The 27404-nt window shown below is 38.1% G+C and overlaps 1 protein-coding gene across 2 annotated transcripts in view; it reads left to right on the forward strand.

Moving 5' to 3' along the window:
• Positions 1–1986: 1986 nt before the first annotated feature.
• Positions 1987–27404, forward strand: part of LOC124168885 — a 46854-nt gene continuing 21436 nt past the window's right edge. The window contains exons 1-5 of one of the 2 annotated variants that reach the window (XM_046547259.1): positions 1987–2101; positions 4192–4495; positions 5812–6100; positions 11480–11766; positions 16198–16349. In XM_046547259.1, coding sequence (XP_046403215.1) covers positions 2025–2101; positions 4192–4495; positions 5812–6100; positions 11480–11766; positions 16198–16349 — 1109 coding nt within the window. In that variant the 5' untranslated portion in view covers positions 1987–2024. The remainder of the gene's footprint in view (positions 2102–4191; positions 4496–5811; positions 6101–11479; positions 11767–16197; positions 16350–27404) is intronic. The other variant, XM_046547258.1, reaches the window with a different exon arrangement.

Consider the following 27404-nt stretch of genomic DNA (forward strand, 5'->3'; position numbering starts at 1 on the left):
TTCAGTAGGAGAATACTTACACCAATGAGAGTACTTACAATATGAGAGTAATTATACCTGGGTAGAGCAGTTCTTATTCCTGCAATGGTATGGAATGCTTCTCACAACATGTGTCTACGTAAAACATTCCCTATAGGTACTTTAAAATTACGAATTTTTAGGATATGCATTTATCAGTATTTATAGCGAAATTCGTTTGTAATACCTTTGTATTCAAAGGTTGGTAAGAGGCTATTAAAAATAGCCGCTGTAATTTTGGCTCACAACAAAGAACTGAGAGAATCATACTTTATTACATTACGAGGGCTTTTTTCATAGAAGTTAAATCGGATATTCTATCGAATTTCACCGCAAATGTACACTTAGAATGTAGCTAACAGAGTAACGTATATTTTTAGATGTAAATCATTACAATATCGCTCCTATAATTAACTTGCTAGTAAGTTATAAAAATAAAAATTAAACATCAAACCTTAGCCTCTCCGAAAATTGTTCTAGGTGACGATCAACTCCGTTAATATGAACGCTAGAATTCCGTTTAAAATTTGGAACCAATCAGCAGAACATACAGAATGTAATTACTTGCATTGATTTTCAAAAAATGCTACATTTACGTTTTTAGTTATTCCACCTTATAAATAAATAAGTAACCATGAGCACCTTCCTTGAGTGGGACACTAAGTTCCGGGATGGGCCGAGATAATCCCCACGCGGACAATAGGAAAGGGTCGGACCTCTCACGCCGAGAGACCCTAATGGTGGTTGGGACCCACTTGGCATGCATGACCGCGAAACCGTGAAAACACTGCCTTTGGCCTTTTGCTTCGAAAAATTCAAGCCGTGAAAAGCCGGCCTTCCTTCTTTAGCATCAGAAAATTCAGGCCGTGAAATCACGCCCTGCATAGGGAAGAGGTTAATTAATTCAGGCTTTGCTTATATTATGTCTACATCTTAATTGCCTTATGATAATAAATACATTTCCTTGATATATTAGGCTAGGGTGGCTTGTTTAATTTGTTTAATCTATATCCATTATGCAGGGGCGCAGGTAGGAATTAAGGCTAGGGGGGGGGTTTCAGGCGCAACTAATACTGGGGGTCTGGGGTGTGGTATACCCGCCAGGGGAAGGCGGGGGGGGGGGGAGGGGGGGGGGGCACCGCCAGAAAAAAATTAAATTAAATGGTTCAAGATGTTGAGTTTTATGGCCTTCTGAGGGATATTTTGTTAACCATCACACTATTATATAAGCAATATTAATCCAATTATGTAAATAAAAAATTTCTCTCAGCTCTGGCGGGGGGGTTTTATCCCCCAAAACCCCCGGTGCGCCACTGTGTGGGTAGTAATCGCAGGCCTAGGATTATAATAATATTTACTGATCGGCGACGTCAAGGTTAGATTTTTCGGATTACACATATACGCAAACAAATACTTTACTTCGGTCGACATCATATTAATGATAGAACAATCAATCAATGCCATTAGGTACTATATTTCAAGCAACAAACTATACCTCAAATTATAAGATCGTTTATGCCGTCAAAAGTATCGTGCTCAAAACCGTCCGAGCAATTGAAACTAACAAACTAATCATAACAAATCGCTCTCCAATTACATGAAAAAATTGGCGCCCGATTGCTAATCAGTGATTACTATTAAGACATTCAGCAGACGATGGCTAATCGATTCCAAATTGATATTCTGCTGAATACACACATTGAGCAATATCGTATTTGCCGATTGGCCAATTTTTCAATCTTCGTGATGAATGAACTAAGGCCTATTTTTTGCATGCCGATAATGTTTATCTAAGGGTTTAGATAGTTAGAGGTACTGCAAACACTGCAAATGTCTTTGTCCTATACTCAGGGAAACGCCCCCCCCCCCTCCCCCCCAAGCGCTAGGCTTGCTGATGCATGAGATGAGATCGCTTGCCGGATTACCCGCTTCGACCGCTTGGTATCGCTTCGGTCGCTATTAAGGAAATTTCCTCGTAGGGGGAGTTGCTGCATGTGTAATTGGAAATGGCGAACGTAAATTTGAGTTTAGACGAAATCATCCAAAAGAAGTTTAAGTTTTCATCTAATAAAGGACGAGGAAGGTAATTAAGTCTAAAATTAGCCGTTATTTAGTTTTTTTTGTATTTTTGTGTAGTATTTTGGGAAATAGCAGGTATATATTACCTAAGACGAGTCATTGCACTTGCCTCTTCAAAGCTACCACACCTAAATGACATTTTAAACAATAAATGCTCTTAGTTGCTGAATGGGATACAGCGGAGTCCAAGGCCAGAATCAAGCTGGTGGAATGATTAATATATTCTAAGAAATAGGTGGCACGGTGTTTAACCCAGCAGTTAGTGCTTGGCATGAAGCGGGTTATTGACTGTTACCTTGTGATTTTCACTGGCAATCGACTTATATTAAATCGAATTCAGTTTTTTCAGTTTGACTAACTATTAATTTTTGAAGCATAATTTCCTTTATTCTGCGTTAAATTACGTGAAATGTATTCTAGCCATGTTAATGTTAATGCCGGCTGTTTGTTTACAAATGTAAATAAAGGCCCTAACCCCTTAATATTTAACCTATCATATGATATAGATCGCAGTTCCCTATGCATTATTCAAAACAAGGTATACATTGCTGATCGTGTGGAATTGGGAGCAGAGAAAGTTCATACACCTAATGCAGTCCCCTTCTGGGTGCGCTCTTCGTGAAGCGTCAATGGATTCTCTCAATATTTGCTCCCATACATTACACAACCCGCTAATCTGAATTCATTATTTATATATGTAAAACTATAATGATGGACCAGTTCACCGATTGAATATGCTTATTATTATCGAGATCTAAGATTTCTTTGATTACACACGAGTTATCGTTCTGCACAATACTACTTCCTTGCCTTAATATCATATCTTGAAAAGTAATTTGCTCTGTACGGCATGGCCTGACCTTGAGTGTGTTTGCTTAGTTTCTTCGCCCATTCGTTAAAATATGTGAGAAAGCACATTTTAATCTTGTTGATTTTACCATAGGAAGGTTTTGTAACCCTTAATATCCAATTGGAATATTATTATTATTACCGTGTCAATGCCTCCATTCTACGTTGATATCTGAGAAAAGGACATAAAGGGATAAATGAATGCCAAAAAAGTATTCATTAAACTTAACACCAAATATTTTATAAATAAATTAATTAGTGTTGAGCATTCAAAGCTCTGAATGTATGGTGAGTGAACCATGCAGATATAAGGCAGATTTTTATGTGTCAGTATAAATTTCAGAAATTGCATTTCTTAATTATTTTCTTGCCATACCCTATTATTCGGCTAATGCATAGCTATGGTCATATCTGTAATTATAAAGGCGAATAAGGTAGCATCAGTTGATATTAGAGTTTCTTAGGTTTAAATGAAAATACAGTAGATTCCGGTTAATTGGGACATATCGGGACTTGTGCACTTTGCCCCAATTTAGCGGCTGCTCCAATTAGGCGAACTATCCTGTATATGGGCATAAACAAACGTTGAAGTGATAGAAAGAAGATTAAAGAATGTTTATAATGCAACATAAGTTTATTAAACTATTAATTAGATTAATAAATCAGCGAGTTTAGTTAATTTATTGTCATTTTTAAGAAAAATAACAATTTAGTTAAAAATATTTTTCACAGCCTCGGGCCACGCTAAATGACTGTCTTTTACTAAGTCCAATTAAAGAAAAGTTCCATCCTCATGTGGATAGTATAACAACAAGAGCTTTCAAAATAGGGCAAGAATAAGAACATTTGTGAAAAATAAGAGTAAAACAAAGGAGGAAAATAAAAAAATAGTATTCTGAAAAATAAATTTAATTTCATCGCGAGTATTGAGTCTATGTCGCTGACTTATGGCCCAATAAAGTGGCATGCTGACCCAATTAAGCGGAGAATACTCTGGGATACTCCTCTATTGAGTTCTGTTCTTCTATATCTGCCCCAAGTAACCGGTGGACCCATTAAACGGAATCTACTGTAGTTTTAAATCTTTGAGTGTTCATGCTCTAAATGACCTGTCTTTTCGATTTTATAATTAATTGTGCCATTAATTTTCAGTTCTGAAAAATTGTAATTACCATATTCGATTGATGCTATTTCGTTGGTATAATGTCGTTTGTGCTAACTCTTGAGAAATTCTCATATTTGTAGGGGCAGGGGCCAGGCTGGTGGAGTGAAAAGAACGGGTGCTGCCCAAGGGAGGGGAAGAGGCGGTGCCACATCAAACAAGACTGGTGTAGCTGGCAGAGTAAACCAAGGGAACAAAGCAGTAGCTGGTGGAAAAGTAGCAAAGACTGGAGGAGGCAACAAGCCTGCGGCAAAGAGAGGTGATGCCCGTCTTACCATCATTGCAAAGAAACGTCTGAAGTTGAGTGATGCACGTGACAGATTGGCAGAAATTGCTAAGCAGAGTGGGGATGCCAGAGAAAAACTCACTCAACTTCGAAGGACAAAGGTGAGAATAATTCTGAAATGTATCAGTCTGCTCCAGATAGATAGAATCTGTGATGTTATTATACACTGAATAGATGATCACATTTTTTATGTACTTTCCATTGAGAAAATTCTTCGTAGAATTAACCTTCATTCTCTTTTGTGTCTATAATCTTCATCAGTTGTCCACTTTACGATTGTCTACTATTAAGTGAAAGTTGATTTCATGAAATTTTGTTTTTATAGGCAGTGATAGAGTGAATGTTTGTGTTGATGAGTTTACAAAATGCTCATTGGTTAAGGTTATTGCCTGATCAGTTATTTTGATGATTCATGAGTTTCTCCTCTGGATAAAAATTTACCAAGTTTGCAAAAAAATATTGTATTTTCCCTCACTTGGCGTCCTGAAATCACTTATCTTGTTGTAATCAGTAACTAATTGGTTCTGGACTTTTTGACAATGGTTGTTTGGCATTTGACTTGCGTAAATGTCCCTATTATGTAGAAGATGACTGGTGACTTGTAATTTCTTTTGTGATCAGCTTACCCCAGTGGTGGCTGGTGATTATATATCCAGGGTGTGCATTAGAGAAGATATACGAATATGAAAAAGGGCATGAAGCTCAATTGAATGTGCCTAAATGGCGCTGAATGCATTGACGGACTAGGATCCTCAGCGCAGGTAGTCTATAGGTGGCAGCTACACCACTACAATACCTGCGAGTTACTCACCAAATATGCACATGCGCACTCACGTCATGTTGAGTCTGCTCCCAGCACCCATTTGAACATGCCCCCCCCTTCTGAGAACCTTGCAAGCAATCGTGTAGACCGACTATGCAGCCGGCGTGATGCCACGGGATCGCATACTTGTAGAGTGGTGCATTCGCCTTGGAAATAGCTGTAGTGTTTGGAGCTTCATATCCCATCTGTATGTGGACAGGATTTTTAGCTTTACCATTGCAAAGGAATACATCTTTTATAATTCATTCATCTTTGGGTGTGTACTTTCTAACATGCGTATATGCACGCACCGCCACTCTTTATTTATATTTTTGGCATGCATTCTATGCATAGGGTTGTGACTGGAAATTTTGACCTGGTTTTGCTCTCAGTGGGTTTCGCAGGATTTCTCCTGGGCTGATTGGCCAATTATGGTGGTGTTTTGATGGTCGAGTCTCCATAAAAGTGCCAGCAGAATTTCACCAACTGACCCATATAGATTAGAAGTTTGTTTGTTTCTGTTTTCTGTATATTCCATGCCCAACCCCTCATCATTTGCTGGAAAAAATAAGAGGTAATTGTGGACTTATTGTTCTGCTTTTGGTTTTGTTTTAGCTTGTGAATCAGTCCGTTGGGAGCACTGCTAAGGCATCGTGGGCAGCTTCGGGAGCACCCCAATTGGACCCACTTCGTACGGTTCGTGGTGGTAACATCACTGTGCGGAAAGGTCGAAATGGTAGAATCAGTCTTTCCACTAAACGGAATGTTGAAATGATGTGGAAGCCCGTTTCAAAGCCATCGTGGGATTGGGGAAAGGGTAACATTGCTCCATACCATGACCTTGATGACCCAGGTGAAAATATCAGTAATGTTCCATCGTTAGGCATCAGGGAGCCTTTGTCTGGTGAGTGATTTGGATTTAAAAAATATATTTTCAATGAAATTTAGATTTTCATTGTAGATATTGTTAAAGCATTCCTGATTTGTGATTAGTTCGATATTATTTTATATGAGTTAATTTCCTATTGTATAGAAGATATCTGGTTACTTGCAAGTTGCTTTTGTTGTCAGTTGTCCAATTCAATTGTTGGTACCTGTTCTTTAAATTACTTTGTTTTTCTGGAGAATTAATAATGATTTTTTTAGTAGCATGTTTTCACTTGACTTCTCTGGAAATTAAAAAAGATGATGTGTCAATAGAAAAAACTAAAATTAGTACTTCTAAGCTTTCTAAAACCTTAAGAATATGAGACCATTATGATAATAGGGTACTTGTAAGGATAAACCTCTTAGTTAAGCCTTACCTCTTCTGACCATTCTCTTCTCTCTCTAATAAATTTTGAGTCAAAAATGTTGCCATGCCTATGGTTTTCTTGCCGCAGGATTCGACTTAGGTACTTGACTACTTTGTATTATTTCAAGTTTCCACAATCATCCTTGCAGATGGTACACCCAAAATTGCAACTTTATATTGCTACTGAGGGTGATAAACTCTTAGGAAAGTGAGTCTCAGTACATGTTATAAAATGCTTCATCAACTCCAATAATTAACCTTAAGTCTGCCTTTCAGTGACAAATGCAAGAGTTATATTAGGTTTTGAATGTATGGTTATTTGCTTACTTTTAATGCTGAAGAAAATCAAACTTTAAGAGTTGAGTATTAATTATGTGAGAACAATACCTATTCACCTTACAATAGGGTATACCCCAACTACTCAAGATACTCAAGATGTTAATAATCATTGGTATTATGGTAAACGCTTCCTGTACAGTTAAAAGAATGCTTCACGAACATCTGAAAACACCTCATGAACAGCTGGGAAACGCCTGCTGAACAGCTTATTGGAACGGTTCGTCACGGTTCAATGGGCCAAAATACAGTCCGTGAACGGTTCAATAATAGTTCATGAACACTTCGGGAACAGGTTCTGAACACTTCGTGCAACGCTTCCTGCACAGTTACAGAACACTCCATGAACAGCTGAACACCTCATGAATAGCTGGGAAACGCCTGCTGAACAGCTTATTGGAACGGTTCGTCACGGTTCAATGTGCCAAAATACAGTCTGTGAACGGTTTCCGAACAGTTCATGAACACTTAGTGAACAGGTTCTGAACACTTCGTTTAATGCTTCTTGAACGGTTCGTGAACAGTTCATTTTCACCAGGGGTAGTTTCCTTCATCAAAGAAAATGAAAGGCATTGGTTGCGATTCGTTACCCACCATTAGTGTATTTATAAAACACAAATTATTTGGTTTTAGAAATACAGGTTTAGACAAATGGCAAGGGTCAATTTTATCCTCATTTGAAAAAGGCCATATTGGTGCCCATGCGATGCCACTCCACGTGTCGTCACAGGGACCAAGTTTCTATATGAGTGGATAGGAGTATTACATCGTCTGAGGTTACTAATGCATGCATGAGGCACAGAGCTCAGGGAAATATGTCTTAATAATCACCTATTAAAACTGGCTAAGGTCGGAAAGTTTTCCTCGTTTGATAAGGTATTAATATCCTTATTTAAGCCAAGCGCTACCAGCTAGCATGGTACTCCGCTACCTGCTAGCATCCTGCGTCGTATCGGCGCTCAGAGCCTCGCCCCAAGGTCACCTCACTTGTGGCAGCGGGAACCACACGGGTGTTTTCCCAGCATTCATAGTTACCCGTCGCTTGAAAATTTTCACTTTTCATTTAATCGCGAAAAATAGATATTGTCATTTAAAAAAAAAAAGCGTGAAATACATACTCCAGGAGTAATAATCTTTCCATTGAGGCAGTAAAAAAATAATAAGAAACCACCCTATTGTTTTAGAATAGGTTTAAATTAGGGATGAGTCGATTCCACTTTTTTTCGATTCCGATTCCAATTCCGATTCCTTCAAATCGATTCCCGATTCTCGATTCCGATTCCATCGATTCTTAATCCTTATAATAGAAGGGATATTGATTTATCTATCGCCTTGCTGTCATTAAAATTTAAGAATTGAATGGAATAAAATAACAATAGCCATGGTGGCTACATTGTCGTTTGGCCACGGTGGCTAAACAATAATGTAGCGTTCATTGCATCCATAAATATCAGAGCAGCCTGGCCGGTACGCGGTGGTGGCCGAACGCAGCCTTTCGAGTCCGCCCGGAGGCCGCGGTGGCTTATGCCAAGGAAGTATCAACTTTCTCAAGGGTTGCATTGATGAAACTGGGCTATACAAACGCGAATGTGTGTAAATTTTTATTATTGAGGCAAACGCGTGTTAGTCTATGAAAAAAAGTTATATTAAAAACTAGCTCTCTGCGCGTATTCATAAGAAACTTTTTTTTTTTTTTCACGGGAAAACTTGCTCTCTGCACGTTTTTATTATCATCATACTTCAAATATCATTCGAAAATAAAAAATATTTATATTTCAATCTATTATACGTTAAAATTGGTGGTCCAGATGAATTCGCCGATGGCGATTCATAATCGCAATAATTTGATTTGCCGTGACCAACGGTTAATAAAAGAACGAAAAACGCATGCATTTCTTCCCGATCCCGTGGTTTCAATTTTTTTTTCTCTGAGAGTTGCTCATGAACATGCGCCATTTCAGGGTTCGTCGGTTTGTCGCTCTTGATGACATTTTCATGTTTCCGAGGCCGCTTAGGTAGGTATGTTTGTCGCAGCACTCGCATGAAGGGCGTATCCTCCGCGCGCTGACACCGCGGCCGTTTAGGTGTGTGGCAGCCTTTATGCCCCAAGCTTATAGTCTTTACTCAAAACATTTATCTTCCTGGAATCGATGGAATCGGAATCGACTTTAGGCGATCGATTCTCGATTCCGATTCCGTGCCCGAGAATTGGTGGAATTGAGAATCGACTCATCCCTAGTTTAAATAATTTAAACCATTTCTTCTATCCTGTATTTTAGTGGAAATTAGAGGAAATTTTTAATGGGAAATTAAAATAGTTTTATTTAAAAATGTTTATAATAAAAAAAATTACTGGTCCACCAAAAGATTATCTGGGCTAGCCTTTCTTATTGCTAAGTTATTTTGATGTATGTGAAAACTAATCATAACTCATAATCATTGATCAACAATCCTAAGATTGGTTTGATGCAGCTCTTGATTCCTTCTCCTATCCGCTACATCCTTTATAACCTGTCCTATGTAACTGATTCGGGGCCTTCCATGGGCTTTCTTCCTATCAAACCTGTTTCCTCAACATGATGTTGTGTTGTATGCTGATGACACTTCATGTCTGTCACATTCTAGAAATATTTCCGATCTGGTGAATTCTGTCAATACATCCATTTCTAGGATGGCTGAGTGGTGCAATAACAACCATTTATCAATTAACATTAACAAAACTGTTTTCTTAGATTTCCACCCCAAGACTGACACATTTGCGATTAATCATCAACTTAATCTGATGAATGAGCCCATTACCCAAAGTAATTGTGTGAAATTTTTTGGTCTTCTGGTTTCAGACGACCTTAAATAGACACTACTCATTGCAACCATCGTGAATCGAGTTAGCACTGGTATTTTTATGCTTTGGAGGCTGGCTCCATTCCTATCCCTTTCTACCCTCAGACTTATTTACCATGCTAATGTTCATGCTCATATATCATATGGTATTATGTTCTGGGGAATCTCAAGCCATGCAAAAAAAATTTCTCTACAGAAGCAGGCAAAAGCTATGGTTCAAGTGCCTATGAGGACTCCTGGTAAACTGATATTTTTGGAAAATGCGATGGTGGTTGGCGTAACATGGTGGAACTCCTTCATGATGCACAAAGGTTAAGAAAAAGACTAGGCAAACTGTTAGGCAGTACCAAAGACAAAATTAGTGCCAGAGAACACAGCGGAGTATATAAACTCCAATGTAATGACTGCAATTCCTGTTACATAGGAAAAACTGGACGGAATTTCAACATCCGGGCCAAGGAACATTGTTCATGTTTTATTAACAACAAACAAACCTCACACTTTGCCAAACATCTCTTGGATTCCGACCACACAAGCGATTTCGAACCGATAATCCTACATAAAGAAAACAACGGCCCAAGGCTTGATGCACTCGAGCAGTTGGAAATTTTAGTGGGCCAAAGCTCACCCAACATCACATTAGTTAACGAGCAATTGTATTCTCACCATTCACCACTGTTCAATGTTTTTTCCGAGAAACCATTACGGATGCCACTCACCACTCTATAACACCCCTCCCCGTATTTCGTCATCATACACCAACCCTCGGCTACCCCGTGCAGTGACCCATCAGCGACGTACTTCCCAAACCTACCTTCCCTTCCCTTACCCCCCTCTCCCCTTTCTCCACCTCCACTCCACTGCCCCTCTAATGCCTTCAAGGGTATACATTCTATGTACTGATACTTGTAATTTCCAGATGATGATATGCTGTATCGAAACCAGTCTCAAATATATTTTATTTTGTGGAACAGCGAAGTCTTTTTCTTGATCTTTTTGGAACTAAAAATATTAACACTTCCTTCCATTTTTGTCTTGAACTGTGCCACTTTTGTTAAAATGCATCCTGAGCATTTTCCAAGGAATCATGAATGGCATGACTACCACACTCGCTCAAAAGGTGACGTTCACCTCAAAAATCACCATCTATCTTTAGCTCTCAAGTGACCTCATCACACTCCATCTATTATTTTCAATAAACTTCCGTCTGAATTTAAAAGTTGTCCCCCTTCCCTATTCAAGGTTAAATTATGCAAGTTTTTAGCAGGGAAAGCCTATTATGATATTAGGGACTATTTAAATGAATTTATGTAATTTGTATTATTGTAATTAAACTATTCACTTTGATTTTCTTGTGTGACAAGACCATGCAATGTATGTTGCCAGTTCGGTGAATAAAAATTATTATTATTACTTCCTTCGACTAGTCCTTCTACAGTTGTTTTAATCAGGTCGTCATGCCTCATAATGTGGCCAACTAAGTTGTCCGTATCTTCTCCTTCATGGTTTTAGAAGACTTTCCTCTCTCCCACTCTTCTTAGCACTTCCTCATTACTTACTTACCATTTTAATCTTCATCATTCTTTGGTGGTACCACATTTTGAATGCTTCCACTCTTGACTTCTCTGCTACTGTCAATGAAAACCTAATATAATAATGTACTAATATGAAAACTAAGTCATTTAGTATGTTTTAAATATTTAAAGTAGACAAGTTAGTCATTTTTATTTTATTTCTAACTTGTATATTTTATATTTTTTTCCAGTCAAGGAATTGTCTCTGGTTTATGTGGATTTATCTTCTCATTCCCAGGTGCGGATTATGCAAATGCAGAGTTGGTGCCATCTCATTCATTGCTCTTACGGCGCACTGTGAACAATGATCAGATGCATACTTCTCGTCCTCCACCCATGCCCCCTCTCCCACCCTCAGTCCATTCCTACAGGGGTGCATCTTCAACCCTGGGGCCCTCAGCAGACCGAGGACCCATGGGGCTACAGGCACTGAGCCTGGGCCACCCCTGGGCCAAGGGAAATACATCACCCAGGCATTACAGTCTCAGAGGTCATCCACCACGACCACCCATCGTACCCTCGAAGGTGAAGCACCATGCATGTTCTCTTGTTTTTCAGAAATAATGGTTGTTATTATGTTCAGGGAGTTGAACAATTGAAGCCCTTGGTATTCATAGAAGTATTCATGGATCTTTGAAAATCAAACTAATGAAATAGGTGACATGTGAGCCGGTAATGGGAAAATATAATCCCCTAACTTGTGTCCCAAGTCCTCATTTAAGTATACTGGGACTAGCCTCAATGATAACTTTGTAGAGTCACCTGCAATGAACAACTGTGCGAAACACAAATTTCCACGGAGAGGAATGATGCCTTGGTAGATTCACTGGCTAAAGCACGCGACCGGAAATTGGATCTGGATTGGAATCCTGGTCAGGGCAGATGATGTTTTTCTCTGTGGAATTTTTTCCCGAGTCCTCATGTGGAGACACTTTGAAAATTCATGAAATAAGTTAAAAATACTGATTTAACTGGCTTTATTGAATTGGGTTGATAATAATAATAATATTTATTAGACTTATAAACAGAAATACAGTAAAACTTCGATTTTACGCACTTCGATTTTACATCAAGTCTCGTTTTTACGCAGCGACACTCAAGTCCGGCCGGAAAGCATAGGGAGTTGCTATGGTGAAACTTCGATTTTACATCTTTTCTTGATTTTACGCAGTTTTTCGATTTTGCGCAGCATAACCCCAGCCCCTAAGAGGCCGCTAATCTTGATTTTACGCAGTTGTCTTTCGACTTGTTTTAAAATTCCAACTGGAGCAATATGAAGTTAGGTTATTTATTCGTCTCAATGAGTTGCAAAAATGAATACAGGAACGGTTGAAATGACGTAGCGCTGTTGAGCGTGAAACTAAAAACATCGCGAATCTAATAATTGCTTCCCCGTGCGCCCTCTCAGTAATATTTCAGGCTCCTTTACGAACTCGAATATCGCTCTTAGTTCAAATTTGCCGTAGAAGGATATCGAAACCTAAAACATACGGCAATCGACGTGTACCTATGCGTAACTACTTTTGATTAAGACAGATGATCGCCGGAGTTATTAATATTATCACCTTTCGTTTATTATTCGGCTTATTGATCGACGCTGTTTATAACATATTTATTGTAATTACAGTAGATGGTCGTTAATCCGAAATTATGAGCTACTGAATATCTATCCCTAACAGAAGGTTTTGTAGAATTTTGCCAACGCTATGTTTTCCGTCGCCCCAGCGAAATATAACGGCGAAATGAGTCGTTAAAAATCCTCCCGTGCCAAAATTTTGGCTTCCAAGGTGATCCAAAAAAGAGAGTCGTACTTCTAGTTTGGACATAGATAGTCAATGGTGATTCAACACGATGGTAAAAGCAGCATGCGTTGTCTCATTCCGCGGGCTAACCCCACATCTGCGGGACGAATGGAGGCGAGGGAAAGTTGCTTGCGCGGCGCACTTTTCAGAACTGACTCAACTTGTATCTCATTGCCAGTGGGTTTTAATGAAACATGATCGGAACTTTATAGCTATTAGCTTAACTCCGCTAGGTGGAAAGCGTTTATTTTTAACTGAGTTAATGCCCTCGGAGAATAACTCGCGTCGTCAATCGTCATGTAATCATTAAAGTCAAATTCAAGACGTGAGTGATATGGCAGTCCCTTTAAACTCAGGAATGGCTTAGCACCATTAAATCGAAATACAAAAAGTGTCCGGTGTTGTTATCAGATATGGGGAAGCAAAATCTTACGTGAAGATGAGTCACACGGCTTGTAAGTCGACGGTCCCGGCGCTGAATTCGCGGAAGAATGCCGACAGAGAAGCTATACCCGGTAGATTCAATCTACTAATGCTAAAATTTCTTCGGAAAATGCTTTTTTAATGCGTAAAATTTATAAAGAGGGAAAATTTTTCCGGACTATTAATAATTTTTTTATTCGTCACTGGCGGCATGACGGAAGTTGCGCGGTTATTTAAATGGCTCACTTAAAAAATGTGATCCAAACACCAGAAAATTTTAAATTTCCGAATATCCCGGGTCCTGAGTGCTCCGTATTATCTATGGTATGCTATTTGGAAGGAGGTAACCGACAGCTGGGGTCTTTAGTGCCATAAAGTAAGGGCTGGGGGATAGGAACCCTGTATGTTGGCATTAGCCAGGTTGTAATGATAGGCTCCAAAGGGACCAGGACTTAATGTCCCATCTGCTGGACAGAGTGGTGCACTGTAAGTGCCCTCCACATTACCCTCAAATAGGGATAGGGCTATTTCTGATAAGTTTCTGCTACTGCCAGGACTTGAACCCAGGCTCACAGGGTGTAAAGCCTTAGTGATGTACAGTAGATTCCGGTTAATTGGGACAAATCGGGACTTGTGATTTTTGCCCCAATTAGGCGGCTGCCCCAATTAGGCGAACTCTCTTGTATATGGGCATAAACAAACGTTGAAATGATAGAAAGTAGACTAAAGAATGTTTATAATGCAACATAAGTTTATTAAAATATTAATTTGATTAATAAATCAGCGAGTTTAGCTAATTTATTATCATTTTAAAGAATTATAATATTTTTGTTAAAAATATTTTTCACAGGCTCAGGCGACGCTGAATGAGTGTCTTTTACTAAGCCCTAAAAAAGAAAAGTCTTATCCTCTTGCAGATAGTATAACAACAAGAGCTTTCAAAATAGGGCAAGAATAGGAACATTTGTGAAAAATAAGAGTAAATCAAAGGAGGAAATTTAAAAAAAATTGTATTCTGAAAACAAAAAAAATTAATTTCGTCACGAGTATAGAGTCTATGTCGCCGACTCATGGCCCAATAAAGCGGCAAGCTGTCCCAATTAAGCGGAGTATACTCTGGGATATTCCTCTATTGGGTTCTGTTCTTCAAGATCTGCCCCAATTAAGCGGCTGCCCCAAGTAACCGGTGGACCCATTAAACGGAATCTACTGTATTAGCAAAATTTTGCTCCCTGTTAATGGGGTTAATTTGGATGACTATCATCAGATACCTCATTTCTTCAACCTCCAATCTCTGTTTGTCTGCCGGTGGTTAAACAGATTTCCTGAAAACTGCTTTTAATGAGAATATTTTCGAAAATCAGCCTCTTTGCTAGCATTTAGTATCACCATTCCGAAATTTCTCCTGGGTAACAGAAGTAATCTTAGTGCCAGAAATGCTAGCAATTCAACCATGGGAAAAATTGTTCAGGAATGCAACGTTGTTTCTCTTAAGGTAACATGCCCTCTGTGGTGTTGCTTGTGAGTAAATAAGATTATTAGGCTTCATTTTCTTGCCTCCAAATGAGTAATTGAATCCGGGAAACATATATCTGACGCGATTGAAAAGGATTCCATGCCCTTTTACCATAAAACCTCACATATGAGACTTTTTCTGGTTGCGGTTCTGGCTTAAATCAGAACTATACTAAAGCGTATGACTAAGCCTTCTAAAAATAATGAGCAAGTGTTATCCTGAAAACTATACTACTCCTCAACACCAACTCTTGATTTTACACACTTTGATTTTACACAGTGCCCATATTTCGGTCCCTCCAACTGCGTAAAATCAAAGTTTTACTGTACACTGTAATGGTCATCGTCAGGAAGAATAAGTAACACATGAACAAGTAATTAAAATTTGATTACAGAGGTGTCACTAAGAACAAATTCCTCCAATGAGTAAAATGCTCTTGACAAAAGCCAGTGGTAAATAATCGTTTTAAATCTTTGTAGGCTGACAAGCCTGGCCTCATTAGGTAACATATTAAAATACTTTAGCTTTAATACATTGAAAGATTTCATACTGGGACTGGGTTGGGTTGTAGCAGTGATTCCTTAAATTATAAGGAAGAAAAATATTGTCTTCACTGGACTTTAAAACCAGGTCACCCCATGGTTTGGGATATAGACCATGCTCAAAGCACAGGGCCGCACCATTTGTTTGAGATGAGTGCTTCCTTAAGGGGAGTGACACTGCACCAAATCTTACATTGCAAATATCTCTTGAACCCAGGTATATGGGGAAGAGAGCCATGGACACTTTTTCTACGTTGCCTGTATAATTTCAGAAAATAGCATTGGTATTCTAATGCTGAGCATCACTCAGCATAATTATTACAATAATTTGGGTAATAAAAGCATAGTATTTATGATTAACTCATAGTTACCTTAGTTAAAATGTTTACTAATGACCCTTATTGTTTTACTCAAGTCACATAGTGATGCTTCAGTTTGTGGTTGGTGGTAAAATCCATGGAAAATCTTTTGTATTTAATGTCAGCATTAACATTTTGTTATCTTGGATGAGTTAATAAAATACTCGGTTTCATCACAATAGGAAATAGTTTTTTAATGTTAAATGCAAACTCTTCTGTGATATGATGACTGAGTTGTGTTTTTTTGCGAGTTGTTTTCTTCAACTGGAGAATTTTCATCAGGTAATATATTTTTCTTTCATTTCATATTCCAGAGACAAGGCATGTCATTGTTGCTCTCTGAGCGTGAAGAGTGGGGGGGAGGTGGAGGGGAAGTGGCAGGTGTTGCTTCGTCGTATCAAGGGTCTTCGGCAATTGCATCCAAGCGGAATACTCATGCAATAGGGGCAGCAGACCACATGGTCAGGTTAGTGGAATTGATAACTCATGTGCTTTCCTTTGTGTGCTCTCATTATGTGAAATGATTAATTCTCAGACAATTTTCTCCCTGTTGTGTTTGTGCCTTCATTTGTGTACTCTTGTGTGATAAAGTCACTAACCATTTCAGAAATATTTTTATAACAATGTGAATAGTACCACTTATTTTTTGTGTTTTTGATTTGGGCTAACCTATTCCTTTTTACGAGAATGTTACAGAGTGTTTAATAATCAAGAAAATCAACAGTTAAGATACTGTCATTTATTTTACTAGATACTCAAGAAAGTTAGGCATTTTGGAGGTGCATAAATAAAGATTGAAGAAAGTCAGAGATATTCCCTGAAAATTGCGTAATTCCCTCACGGAGAACAGGAATGCATTTTTCTACTTGCATCTTTGATCATATGAATATCTAACCCCTGTACTCACTGTGCGGTTAACTCTTCTTTTATACTTTTCCACACAGTTCCATGTAATCAACTGATTTTATTGATCTTTTAAAGATTTCTGACAGTGTTCTCTGATGATGATTATGCTGGTAGTTAGGCTTAAATGTAATATAGCATTAAAACTAATCAACAGTCTGGATAAGTACTGTGTTATAAGTTAGCTATACAATGTCATACTGCCAGGAAAAGGGGCAAATTGAAGATGTACTAAAATACCCCTTTAAGTTCATACGATTGAGCATAAGGTGAAGATACAACCTTGTTGTAATCAACCTTAATTATTTAATGGCTTGCAACCTAAACTTTAAAATAACTACCCAGTAGCGATAAGGTAATAATACTAAAGGATAGTAGCATGCAAGCTTCCATTTCCACGCAGTCGTTAAGGTAGGAATAAGACCAAGGGGAGTTTCTATTCAAATTTTCGTAATTCAGGTAATATGATTTTAGCTGGATGAAATGTATTGATCAGTTATTTAATTTATTTTCATTACAATAATATGTTGGGTGATTACTCCCAGATCATTAGGACTCCTGTGTCTTTATTAATTTTGGTTTGGAACCAAAATGAAAACTTCTTAGAAAATTTCCCCTAATTAAATTGTTTGATGTGCAAGGTCATTATCCAATAGGGTGGTTTCCTATTATTTTTTTATTGCCTAAATCGATAGATTATTACTCCTGGAGTACGAATTTCACACTTTTAGATTTTTAAATGACGATATCTATTTTTTGCGATTGAACAAAAAGTGAAAAATTTCAAGCGCGCGAAAACGCAATGGCTAAGTAGGAATGATGGGAAAAAGTCCGTGTGACGTATTTCTGGTTCCCCCTGCCGCCTTGTGAGGTGACCTTGGGGCGAGGCTTGAGCGCTGATACGACGCAGGCTGCTAGCAGGTAGCTGAGTACCCTGCTGGCTGGTAGCGCTTGGCTTAAATAAGGATTATTATTCCCCTATCAAACGAAGGAAACTTTCCGACCTTAGCCAGTTTTAATAGGTGATTTTTATGACATGTTTCCCTGAGCTCTGTGCCTCATGCATGCATTGGTATTCTCAGACGATGTAAAACTCCTATCTACTTGCGTAGAAACTAGGTCCCTGTGACGTCACGTGGAGCGGAATCGCATTGGCGCCAATCTGGCCTTTTTCAAATGAGGTTAAAATTATATGATCTTGTTTTTTCTCGGCGAATATTGCTTATAAATATTTCTCGGGTATCTAGCCGAGTGAGAATTTTTTGGCCTAACGTTTCGACGGAACACTCTTCCATCCATGCCTTCCAGAATTAAAGAGCACAAGAGGTGTATAAGACTGTTTCATCCGGAGAAATCGGCCCTCGCTGAACACAGCCTAACGGAAGATCATATAATATCTTTCGATGAGGCTCGAGTGATCTCTAAGGCACCTTTGTTTTGGGATCGTCTCCTTAAAGAAGCCATTGAGATCCGGCTGGAGAAGAATAAAGTAAATCGCGATTCTGGGTACACGATAAGCACGGAATGGAAACCGTTAATCAAAAAGATAATGGACAGAAGGCGACAACAATGCCCCCCGGTTTGAACGGCTATATAAGCGCAGGAAGGCAGGCCTGCAGCACATTAATTCTCTGAGGACGATGAAAGAGTGTTCCGTCGAAACGTTAGGCCAAAAAATTCTCACTCGGCTAGAAACCCGAGAAATATTTATATGAGGTTAAAATTGACCGTTGCCATTCGTCTAAACTGGGATTTCTAAAACCAAATAATTTGTATATTATGAATACACTAATGGTGGGTAAGGAATCGCAATCATTGCATTTTGTTTTCTTTGATGAAGGAAACTACCCTATTGGCTCCACTCCTTAATGACTTCCTTTCTGCGGAATCACTAATCTAATTGTACAGTAAATATGAATGCAAAAATGTGTCAAATGCCAAAGTGAAATTTCAGTGAGTTTAAGAATTTCCAAGGGGTATATTAGTATATTTTTTTTAGTTTGGAGGTTTTATATGTATTCATAATGAGGAATGATTGTACATACTCATACGATGTACCTCAACGTATTGAGGTATTCGAAAGGCAATGTCATAATGCATAACAATGTTATTATCCACACCATAATATTGCTTTCACAGTGAATATCACATGTATTTATTATGAATACATCCCAGTATATTTTATCTTTTGAATGCTTTCAGTTAATTTTTTTATACTGTCCTGAGTTTTAGCATATTTAGGCTTCAACAAGTTGATGACATATCCCTGTTTTATTCTAGCTGAGAGGAGTTTTAAAAATCTGAGTACTGTGAGAGTGGCATTAACAATTACATTTTATAAAAATATGCCACTGCTGCGGAATGATTTTATTAACGATGTGGTGGACATCCTGATTTCTGGTTGGAAGTTAATGAAGAAGTAAAACCTGTTGGAAGGATATTTTTATGTTGAATTTCATTATGCAACAAATCAATGCACATAAGCATTGCCAAGGAGTTTATGTGTCTCTCCTCAGTGAATGAATCATCTTAGATACTTAGTGGCATTCATACGAACCTCAGTGAGGAAGGTCAGTCCAGCAGACCTGTTGAAAATCAACTCTTGTTAGCCACTGATGTAATGCAGTTGATTTATGAAACGGCATTGAAAATTATTGTCCAGGCTCATTGAGAGAATGACGCACTCCTTAACACATTCCGTGCTGACCGTTTTTTGAAGAAAATGCCCTGTGGCTGACTTTTTGGCAAAAATTTGTATTTTTATATTATTATTTTAACGACGTGATCTTATGATTTGTGATGCCTGCTACATGTTTTCGTACTTTTTTTAAAAAAATAACCCTTCATTTGTTAAAATTTTGAAATTTAAATTTTCTAAGTATCCTGTCAAACGTTTGATACCTTCTCGCAACACACCTACATGTTTCCCACATTTCTTTGCTCTTTGTCAGTACTGTAGCGAAAACCCGTTCAGACTTTATCACTTTCTGGAAAAAACTAATGGAAATAGTAATGCAGAAAACATTATTTTTATAATCTGGAAATGATAAATTCAAATACGATTTTAAATGTTTTATTGCTCAAAAGAAAATATTGCAAGTATTACCAATATTTCCAGCAAAATTGTTGCTCCCTATGGTGGAAAAATTATTATGAACGATATGATATCCTCTGGATAAGATTTTGTAATGATAAACATTGGTTTATAAATGAAAGGGAAAATTTGTATAAACGAAGAATTGTTGCAATGAAACATATTGTTTTACAAATAAAAAATTGACCAGCATTTTTATAATAATTTTTCAGTTACTAAATACTTCGCGTAAAATAATATCTTTTAAAATAAATATTGAAATAGAAAATATAAAAGGTAAACATTAAAACATAATTTTTTACCGCTGGGTAAATAATTTTCTGCATCACAAATTCTTGTGATACTTCTGGAAACAGTCAAGACACAATCGAGGATCAGATAGGCAGGTGGGGCTATAATATGATGTATCCTGGTGGACATTCTTCTTGAAGCACTGCCTACATCTCTTCTGTTTTCGTCTTTTCTGTCTATCGTGTTTTTCATATAATCGGGGAAATGTCCTAATAAGCCCTTGGTTTTGGTTGAGGCAGGCTAGGATGACTATCTCTTCAAAGGTATTGAAGGTAGAGATATTGTCATAAGAGATTCTATAACTGGAATTAGAAATTCGATGAGAGGAATTTTTCAAAAATTTTCTTTGAATAAAAATTACGTTTCAGCAACAGTGATTTCAGTAGGTGGATTCCCAATTTTTAGTACCATTTGATGAATTTTCTTTCAATGGGAAAGTCAGACGTCATTTGATCCCAATGATCGACGCCACAATTGCAATTGCTATATTCAACCACCGCCTGTGGCTTTCTTGGCGTGCACCCTCGCCTTTTTGTAGATTCGTTCATTTTTTGCACTGAATTCAGTGATGATCATCCGCACTTCCCTCTTATCCGTCCACCTTAGGATACCGATTTTATACTCATGAAAGGCCTCCACCACCTCACCTTTCTTTAATTCGTAGCAGAGCACCAAAAGAGGAATAACTTTCTTGCCTCTCCTCAGTGTCCCCGTCAAGTTAGGTTTCCCATTTGGATGGAATCTAGAACTGGCTACATTGTTATAAAAGTTATCAATATGAAAGGATTAGCCTCAGTCAAAATGATCCTCCATCATTTGTTTACCATCTTCTCCGACTGCCCTTTTCCAGACACTTCTGAGTTGGAGGACCTGCAGCGCCAAACCCTATGCTTCCGTCAACATATACAACTTCATTGCGTACCTGTAGCGCTTTCCCCTCATATATTCACTATATCCCAGCCTAGCTCTCCATGGAATCATAGACTCTTCCAAACTTAGGTCACGTGAGCGGGTCACTACTTTTTCCATTGTTTCCTAGGATGCGTCTATATGGGGCTAATTTTGAATAATCAGTGGGCCAGAGGAGTGTTAGAGTCAGAGAACGTAGATAGGTTCTTGTTGATTTGAAGGGCTTGGAGAATTGACATGAATTGATCAAGCGACTTCTCTCTCCTGAAGCAATGCAAGTCATATAAAGATCAAGCTTTTCAATTATTGGAGATACGGGAGATTTGGATAATTCTAGCACGAAAAATAAGGCCAAAAAGTGGGGAAATTCTTCTATGGTTAAATATTTCCATCTAGTAAATTTCCTTCAGGACACGTATTGCCCATTTTATATCCTCGGATGTATATATCCTCGGGCCGGATCAGTTTCTCCGAGTTCGGCGGCATGTGACTGGGTTAGTGGAAATTGTTCTCTTAGGCATTTTTTTGTTGGGGAGGATGCCAAATAGAATGCTTGTAAGTATTTCGGGTATTATGGAAAAAATAAAGTAATGAGTCTCTAATTCAAATGCTAGTGAACATATGGATGTGGAAGTCTAGCTATTGTGCATGAAATGTAAATAGTAAAAATAAATCGCAATGTAGAACCAGGACTTTAATGAAGTTATTGTAAAATTTATGCAAATATATTATTTCATGCATAGCAGCAAATAAACATAGGGATAACAACAACTTTTGCCATGAAACAACATTTGAAATGATGATGTTGATGAAATCATAGCAAATAAAATTCTCTCTGAAACTTTAAAAGTATAAGAACGGAAGCATTTATTGTTATCGTAAGGATAAAAATACACATACCTGGAGTATGCCCGAAATTAGGCAACCAGCTAAGCAATTTACCACAATAGCGTTAATTGACGTTAAAAATGAAAATAACAACAAGGGAAAAATATCTGTATTCCTTCTTGTAAAAACCAATTAAGTAAACACAATCTAATCATTGCGTTAAAAGTCATAAAGAAAGATAAAATACCTCGTAATAAAGTAATAACCTATCCTCGTCAAATGTAAAAGTATCTTTTTATTATTTCGTTTAGAATATTTGTAAAAGTTTTTTTTAAGGTACACGAACAATTGTGAGAATATACAACTGTTTTCTGCATTATAAAATGAAAGTAATAAAAAAATACATTGTAAAAAGCCACCCCCAAAGACGTCCTTGCAGAGCAAAACCGGATAAAATAGAAAAACACAGAAGAAATCGAAAAAAAAAAAATTTCGGAGCTTTCCGCACGGCAAACAGGCGAAGAGTGGTCACTGACCCTCTCCCATACCCTAACAGCGGTGGCTGGCGCTCGGGGTGGAATATAACGCAAAAGAGAATCATGACGTAGCGTCTACGTCATCAGTCACTGGGTAGTGGCTGCCATGACGTAGACGCTACGTCATCAGCACGGAACGTGTTAAAGGATGAGATGTACTTAAATGGAATCAATGACTGAGATCAACGTCTTCTGTGCAACTGAACTCAAGGATTTTGCCTGCTAAATTAATTGTTATGGTTTTATGTTTGAGGACTTATGGAGGAATACTTAAAAGTTCTAGTGTGAATGTAAAACGCAATTATGATCTGCTAGGAGTAACTTGTGTGTCACTGTGTGGGAAGAGGTTAAAAGCAAATTTTTTTCTGTCAGTGTTTTACTGAGTTCTGGGAAAGAATAGATTGTCTGGAGGCTCTTAAGGTAGCAGTGAGGGTTTGACTATAGTCAAGTTGATAGTTGGTGAATTTACTTTGTAGAAGTTATGCATAGTAATAATAAAAGATACTTTGTACTTTCCACACTAGTTTAGTGCTCGGCAACCAGGTTCAACGAATTCTATGTCATTATTAATTACAGCTGCATCTCCGTGCGAGCCAGAGCTATTTTTCTACCATAAGGGGAGGAGGGGATAGAGGTAATGTGGGTAATGAGGCAGGGTGAAGGTTAGAGTGATGAAGGTCAAGTGCCTATAGGGATCCGGGTGTGGAATTGGGTGGTATTGGTGGAGTTAAGATGATTTACATGAATGGAAATGAATTGATGGAGCAGCAATTCGACATCCGGATGCAGTTGTGCTTGATAGTGAGGTGGAATATTTCGAAACCGGTTGCCGAGTACTAAACAATAATAATAATAATAATAATAATAATAATAATAAGAATAATAATAATAATAATAATAATAATAATAATAGTTTTATTGGACATTAAACAAATTAGAATTTGCAATAGTCTTCGTCATACACATAGGAAATATCAATACACAAAATACATATGGCAAAATCGATTGGATTATGCATCAAGAAAGGACATTACAATTTCACTTTCGAAAAATTCATTAATGGAGTAAAAGGCTTTTTTCAATAGCCAGTCATGAATAACTTTTTTGAACTTTGTCACACTTACAACTTTAGCTTCTGGGGGCAATCTGTTAAAAAAACGAATTTTTAGTACATCAAATGAATTGCTGTTTTTGTTTAACCTACAATAGGGAACATCTAGGGTGTCGCTATTCCTTGTATAATGATTGTGGAAATTAGACCTTTTTTCCAAAGAGCCCAGATTATCTTTGACATTGCACAGGGATTTATATATATACAAGCCGTACAGAGTCATAATCCCAAGCTTGGAGAAGATAGGCTTGCAGTGATCCCTTGGTTGAGAAAAGGATATTATCCTTACTGCCTTCTTTTGCATTTTAAATAAATTATTGGCAGATGGTGAATGGCCCCAAAGTTCAATACCATAATTAATATGGCAATGAAACAAAGCAAAGTATATATTTGTAAGGTACTCTTTAGGTATCAAGTAAACAAGTTTACGTAGCATATAAACTGCCTTGGACAATTTACTAAGAGTGCCTACCGTATGTGGCTCCCAAGTCAGTTTTTGGTCGAGTTCAAATCCTAATAATTTAATGGTGGTCTGGGGATTATCAGAAGTGCTCAAAGAGAAGACGAGTGACTGGGTTTTATCATTGTTCAGAACCAGACCGTTCGCAGAAAACCAGTTTGAGGCTTCAGTAAAAAACAAGTTAGTCGTAGTGCTTGTATTAGTCAGGTGATTAGACTTGTGAATAAAAGTAGTGTCGTCTGCATAGAGTATGGACTTGCATGAGACGTTACAGGGTAAGTCATTGATTATAATAAGGAATAGAAGAGGCCCAAGGACTGAGCCTTGAGGAACTCCATAATATAAATTCTGGGGTGAAGAAAGGTTATTATTGATGAAAACACACTGGGATCGATTGGTGAGATAGGATTCGAAGAGTTGTAGTTCAAGATTATTGAAACCATAATAATGAAGTTTTTGAAGAAGAATCGGATGAGAAACGCAGTCAAATGCTTTAGATAGGTCGCAGGCAGTTAGAGAAATGGAGGATTTACTTGAAAAAGCATTTAGAATTTCATCAATGGCGGACTTAACAGCTGAGGTGGTGGAAAAGCCTTTGCGAAATCCAAATTGCGATGGAGAAAATAAGTTGTTAACTTCAAAGTGTTCGTATACCCGAATCTTAATGGCCTTTTCGAAAATTTTTCCAAAAACTGGTATTATAGAGATTGGCCTATAGTTAGAAGGTAAGGTTTTATCACCTTTTTTATAAATAGGTATTGTTTTAGAAATTTTCAAAGCATTAGGAAATATGCCTGATTGAAAACATGAGTTCAGGATTAAAGCCAGCGGTTCATCAATAGTATTTGCCAGATGTTTGATTAAATTTACTGATATTCCATAAACATCCGTGCACTTTGAACATTTTAAATTTTTGATGATTTGACGAATCTCATATTCTGTAACCCACTTCCATTTGAAGGGGGATGTGATTTTTTGAGAATTATGGAGAAGAGGCAAGGCCAGGTTTGGACCCAGATCAAGATTTGACACGAGGTCGGCTATTGAGTTGATGTAATAGTTATTCATATCATCAGATGTAAAAGGTAAGTCAGAGGACCCTCCTGAATGACCAATTTCCTTGTTTATGACCTGCCAGGCTGCCTTATTACGGTTGGATGCATTACTTATAAGGTCAGAGTTAAAACTACGTTTTGACTGAAGTATTTGGTTATTGTAAAACAATTTATGCTGTCGCCATACAGTTCTATCTTCAACATTGCCTGTACGAATATACTTTTGACGCAGCTGAATTACTTGCGACCTTATTTCTGAGAGCTCAGGAGTAAACCAGTTTAAGGATCGCTTGGAATTATTAGTTTTTTTCACGAGTTTCTTGGGGAAGCACTGTTGGAAAAATAGCAAAAAAGTTTCAAAGAAGCAGGCAAAGTTATCGTTACCGTTGGCAAAGGTGAGCAGTGAATGCCAAGAAACATTTGCAAGGAGTGAAATTAATTCACAAATCCCTTCAGGGGTAATTGGACGGCTGAAGGTATGGGTAATTCTACCAGTAGTACTATGTTTGCACTTTTTGATTGAAAATTGAAATTTTAGTGATAGATGATCAGATAAACCAAGGTCAGTTACTAGGACAGAGTACTGATCTGTATTGAGGCCAGTAATGATGTTGTCCAGACAGGAGTTAAGTCTGGTTGGTTCAGTATTTGCACAATGTAAATTAAAAGACCCTATTAAAGAAGTGAACGCAGCAGAAGTACTAGAAGAACGGCGTATGTCCACATTAAAGTCACCACATAAAACAATTTCTAGACCAAGCTTAGACAACCAGGTGAGACTCTGCTCCAGTTGATTGCAGAATATATTAAAGTCGCCTGATGGAGATCGGTACACACATAGAACAATTACATTTAACTCTTTTATGGTCACAGCACACATTTCACTATGGATTTCAATGGAGAACTGATTAACATCTAGTTTCTTAAACAGTAAGTTTTTCTTCACATAAATGATAGTCCCACCATTTTTTGCAGCAGATCTAGAATATGACGATGCTATAGTGTAGTTTTCAATGTTGAACAGAGCAATTTCTTCACTACATAACCAATGCTCTGTGAGGCATAATATATCGTAGTTGTTCTCATTAGCAGTTGCTTCCACCATGAAATGTTTGTTCCTAAGACACTGAACGTTTGCACAAAGAAGGGAAGGGGATTTGGCAGTTACTTTGGGAGACGGATCACTGATGTTGTCTCTTAGTCATAGCGAAGGAGTAGCCTTATTTACTGGTGCATGTAAGGTGACCAAGCTGTCGGCATTTACATTACTAACCTGACATGGTTTCAATCCAATACAGTCGACAATTAAAGCGCACAAATGATTTTTGCCCTTACCATTAAGATGCAGGCCATGTTTAGTGTAGAAAACACGGTCAAAACCATTTACATCTACAACTGTAACATTTTCAAGGCTTTCACTCAATAGTTGTAGTTCCAAATTTACCCTCTTGGTCTCTATGTTGACACACGAGTCACTGGGAATATCGTGACGATGGGGGATGTTTACAATTACCACGTTTGTGTTAGACAGTTTTTTCACCAAAGCATTTATTCTATCCATTACTTGTTTACTTTTGTTGAGATAGATATCATTTGTCCCGGCCATGATGATAACATTGTCACTTCTAGTTAAGGATTTTGAGCTCACCTCGCAACATTTTGTCACCTCGTTAATGCCGGCGTTTGGTTTCACATCGCCCACGATTTCGTGCTCGTTACCGGCGACTCTCTCGCTTAATTTCGCCGATAAGCCACGGCCGTGGCTGTCACTGTACAATAAGATTCTTTTCGACTTGCGTTGATGCCATTTGTGATGTTGCGGGATTATCACTGGATTCTCGAGCCGTTGAGTGGCAGGATGGAGAGACAGCGAGTCTTCAGAATAATCACTGAGCAATTCGTATCTGTTTTTCAAGGGCAGTGAGGGCGGCGAGGGGACCTTGTTCCAGGTTCTGCTTCCTCGTATGGTACCTATTTGTGACCACGCGTTGTTAGAGGTTGAAACAGAAACACCAGCCGAACAGGAACGACAAGCGTTGGGTAAATTATTCGTTAACAACTTCTGTGGGCCAGAATCACTGATCACATCACGCAACACATTGGAATCCTTCGTCAACTGTTTAACTGCTTTATCCTTGGACTTTTCCGCTAACTGCAATTGCAGTTCCAGGTTTCTGTTTTTTTCGCGTAACAAACTCAGATCAATCATTAACTGCGAAATTATCTTTTCTTTAGAGGCTAGATCACGTTGTAGTTCCGAGCTTTTTAGTTGTACGGAGCACACCTTGCACGCCGGGCACAGCCAGGTTTTTACGTCATTTGAGGCCTTCAAAA

The sequence above is a fragment of the Ischnura elegans genome, chromosome 12, assembly GCF_921293095.1.
Source record: "Ischnura elegans chromosome 12, ioIscEleg1.1, whole genome shotgun sequence".
In the NCBI taxonomy this organism is placed as follows: Eukaryota; Metazoa; Arthropoda; class Insecta; order Odonata; family Coenagrionidae; genus Ischnura; species Ischnura elegans.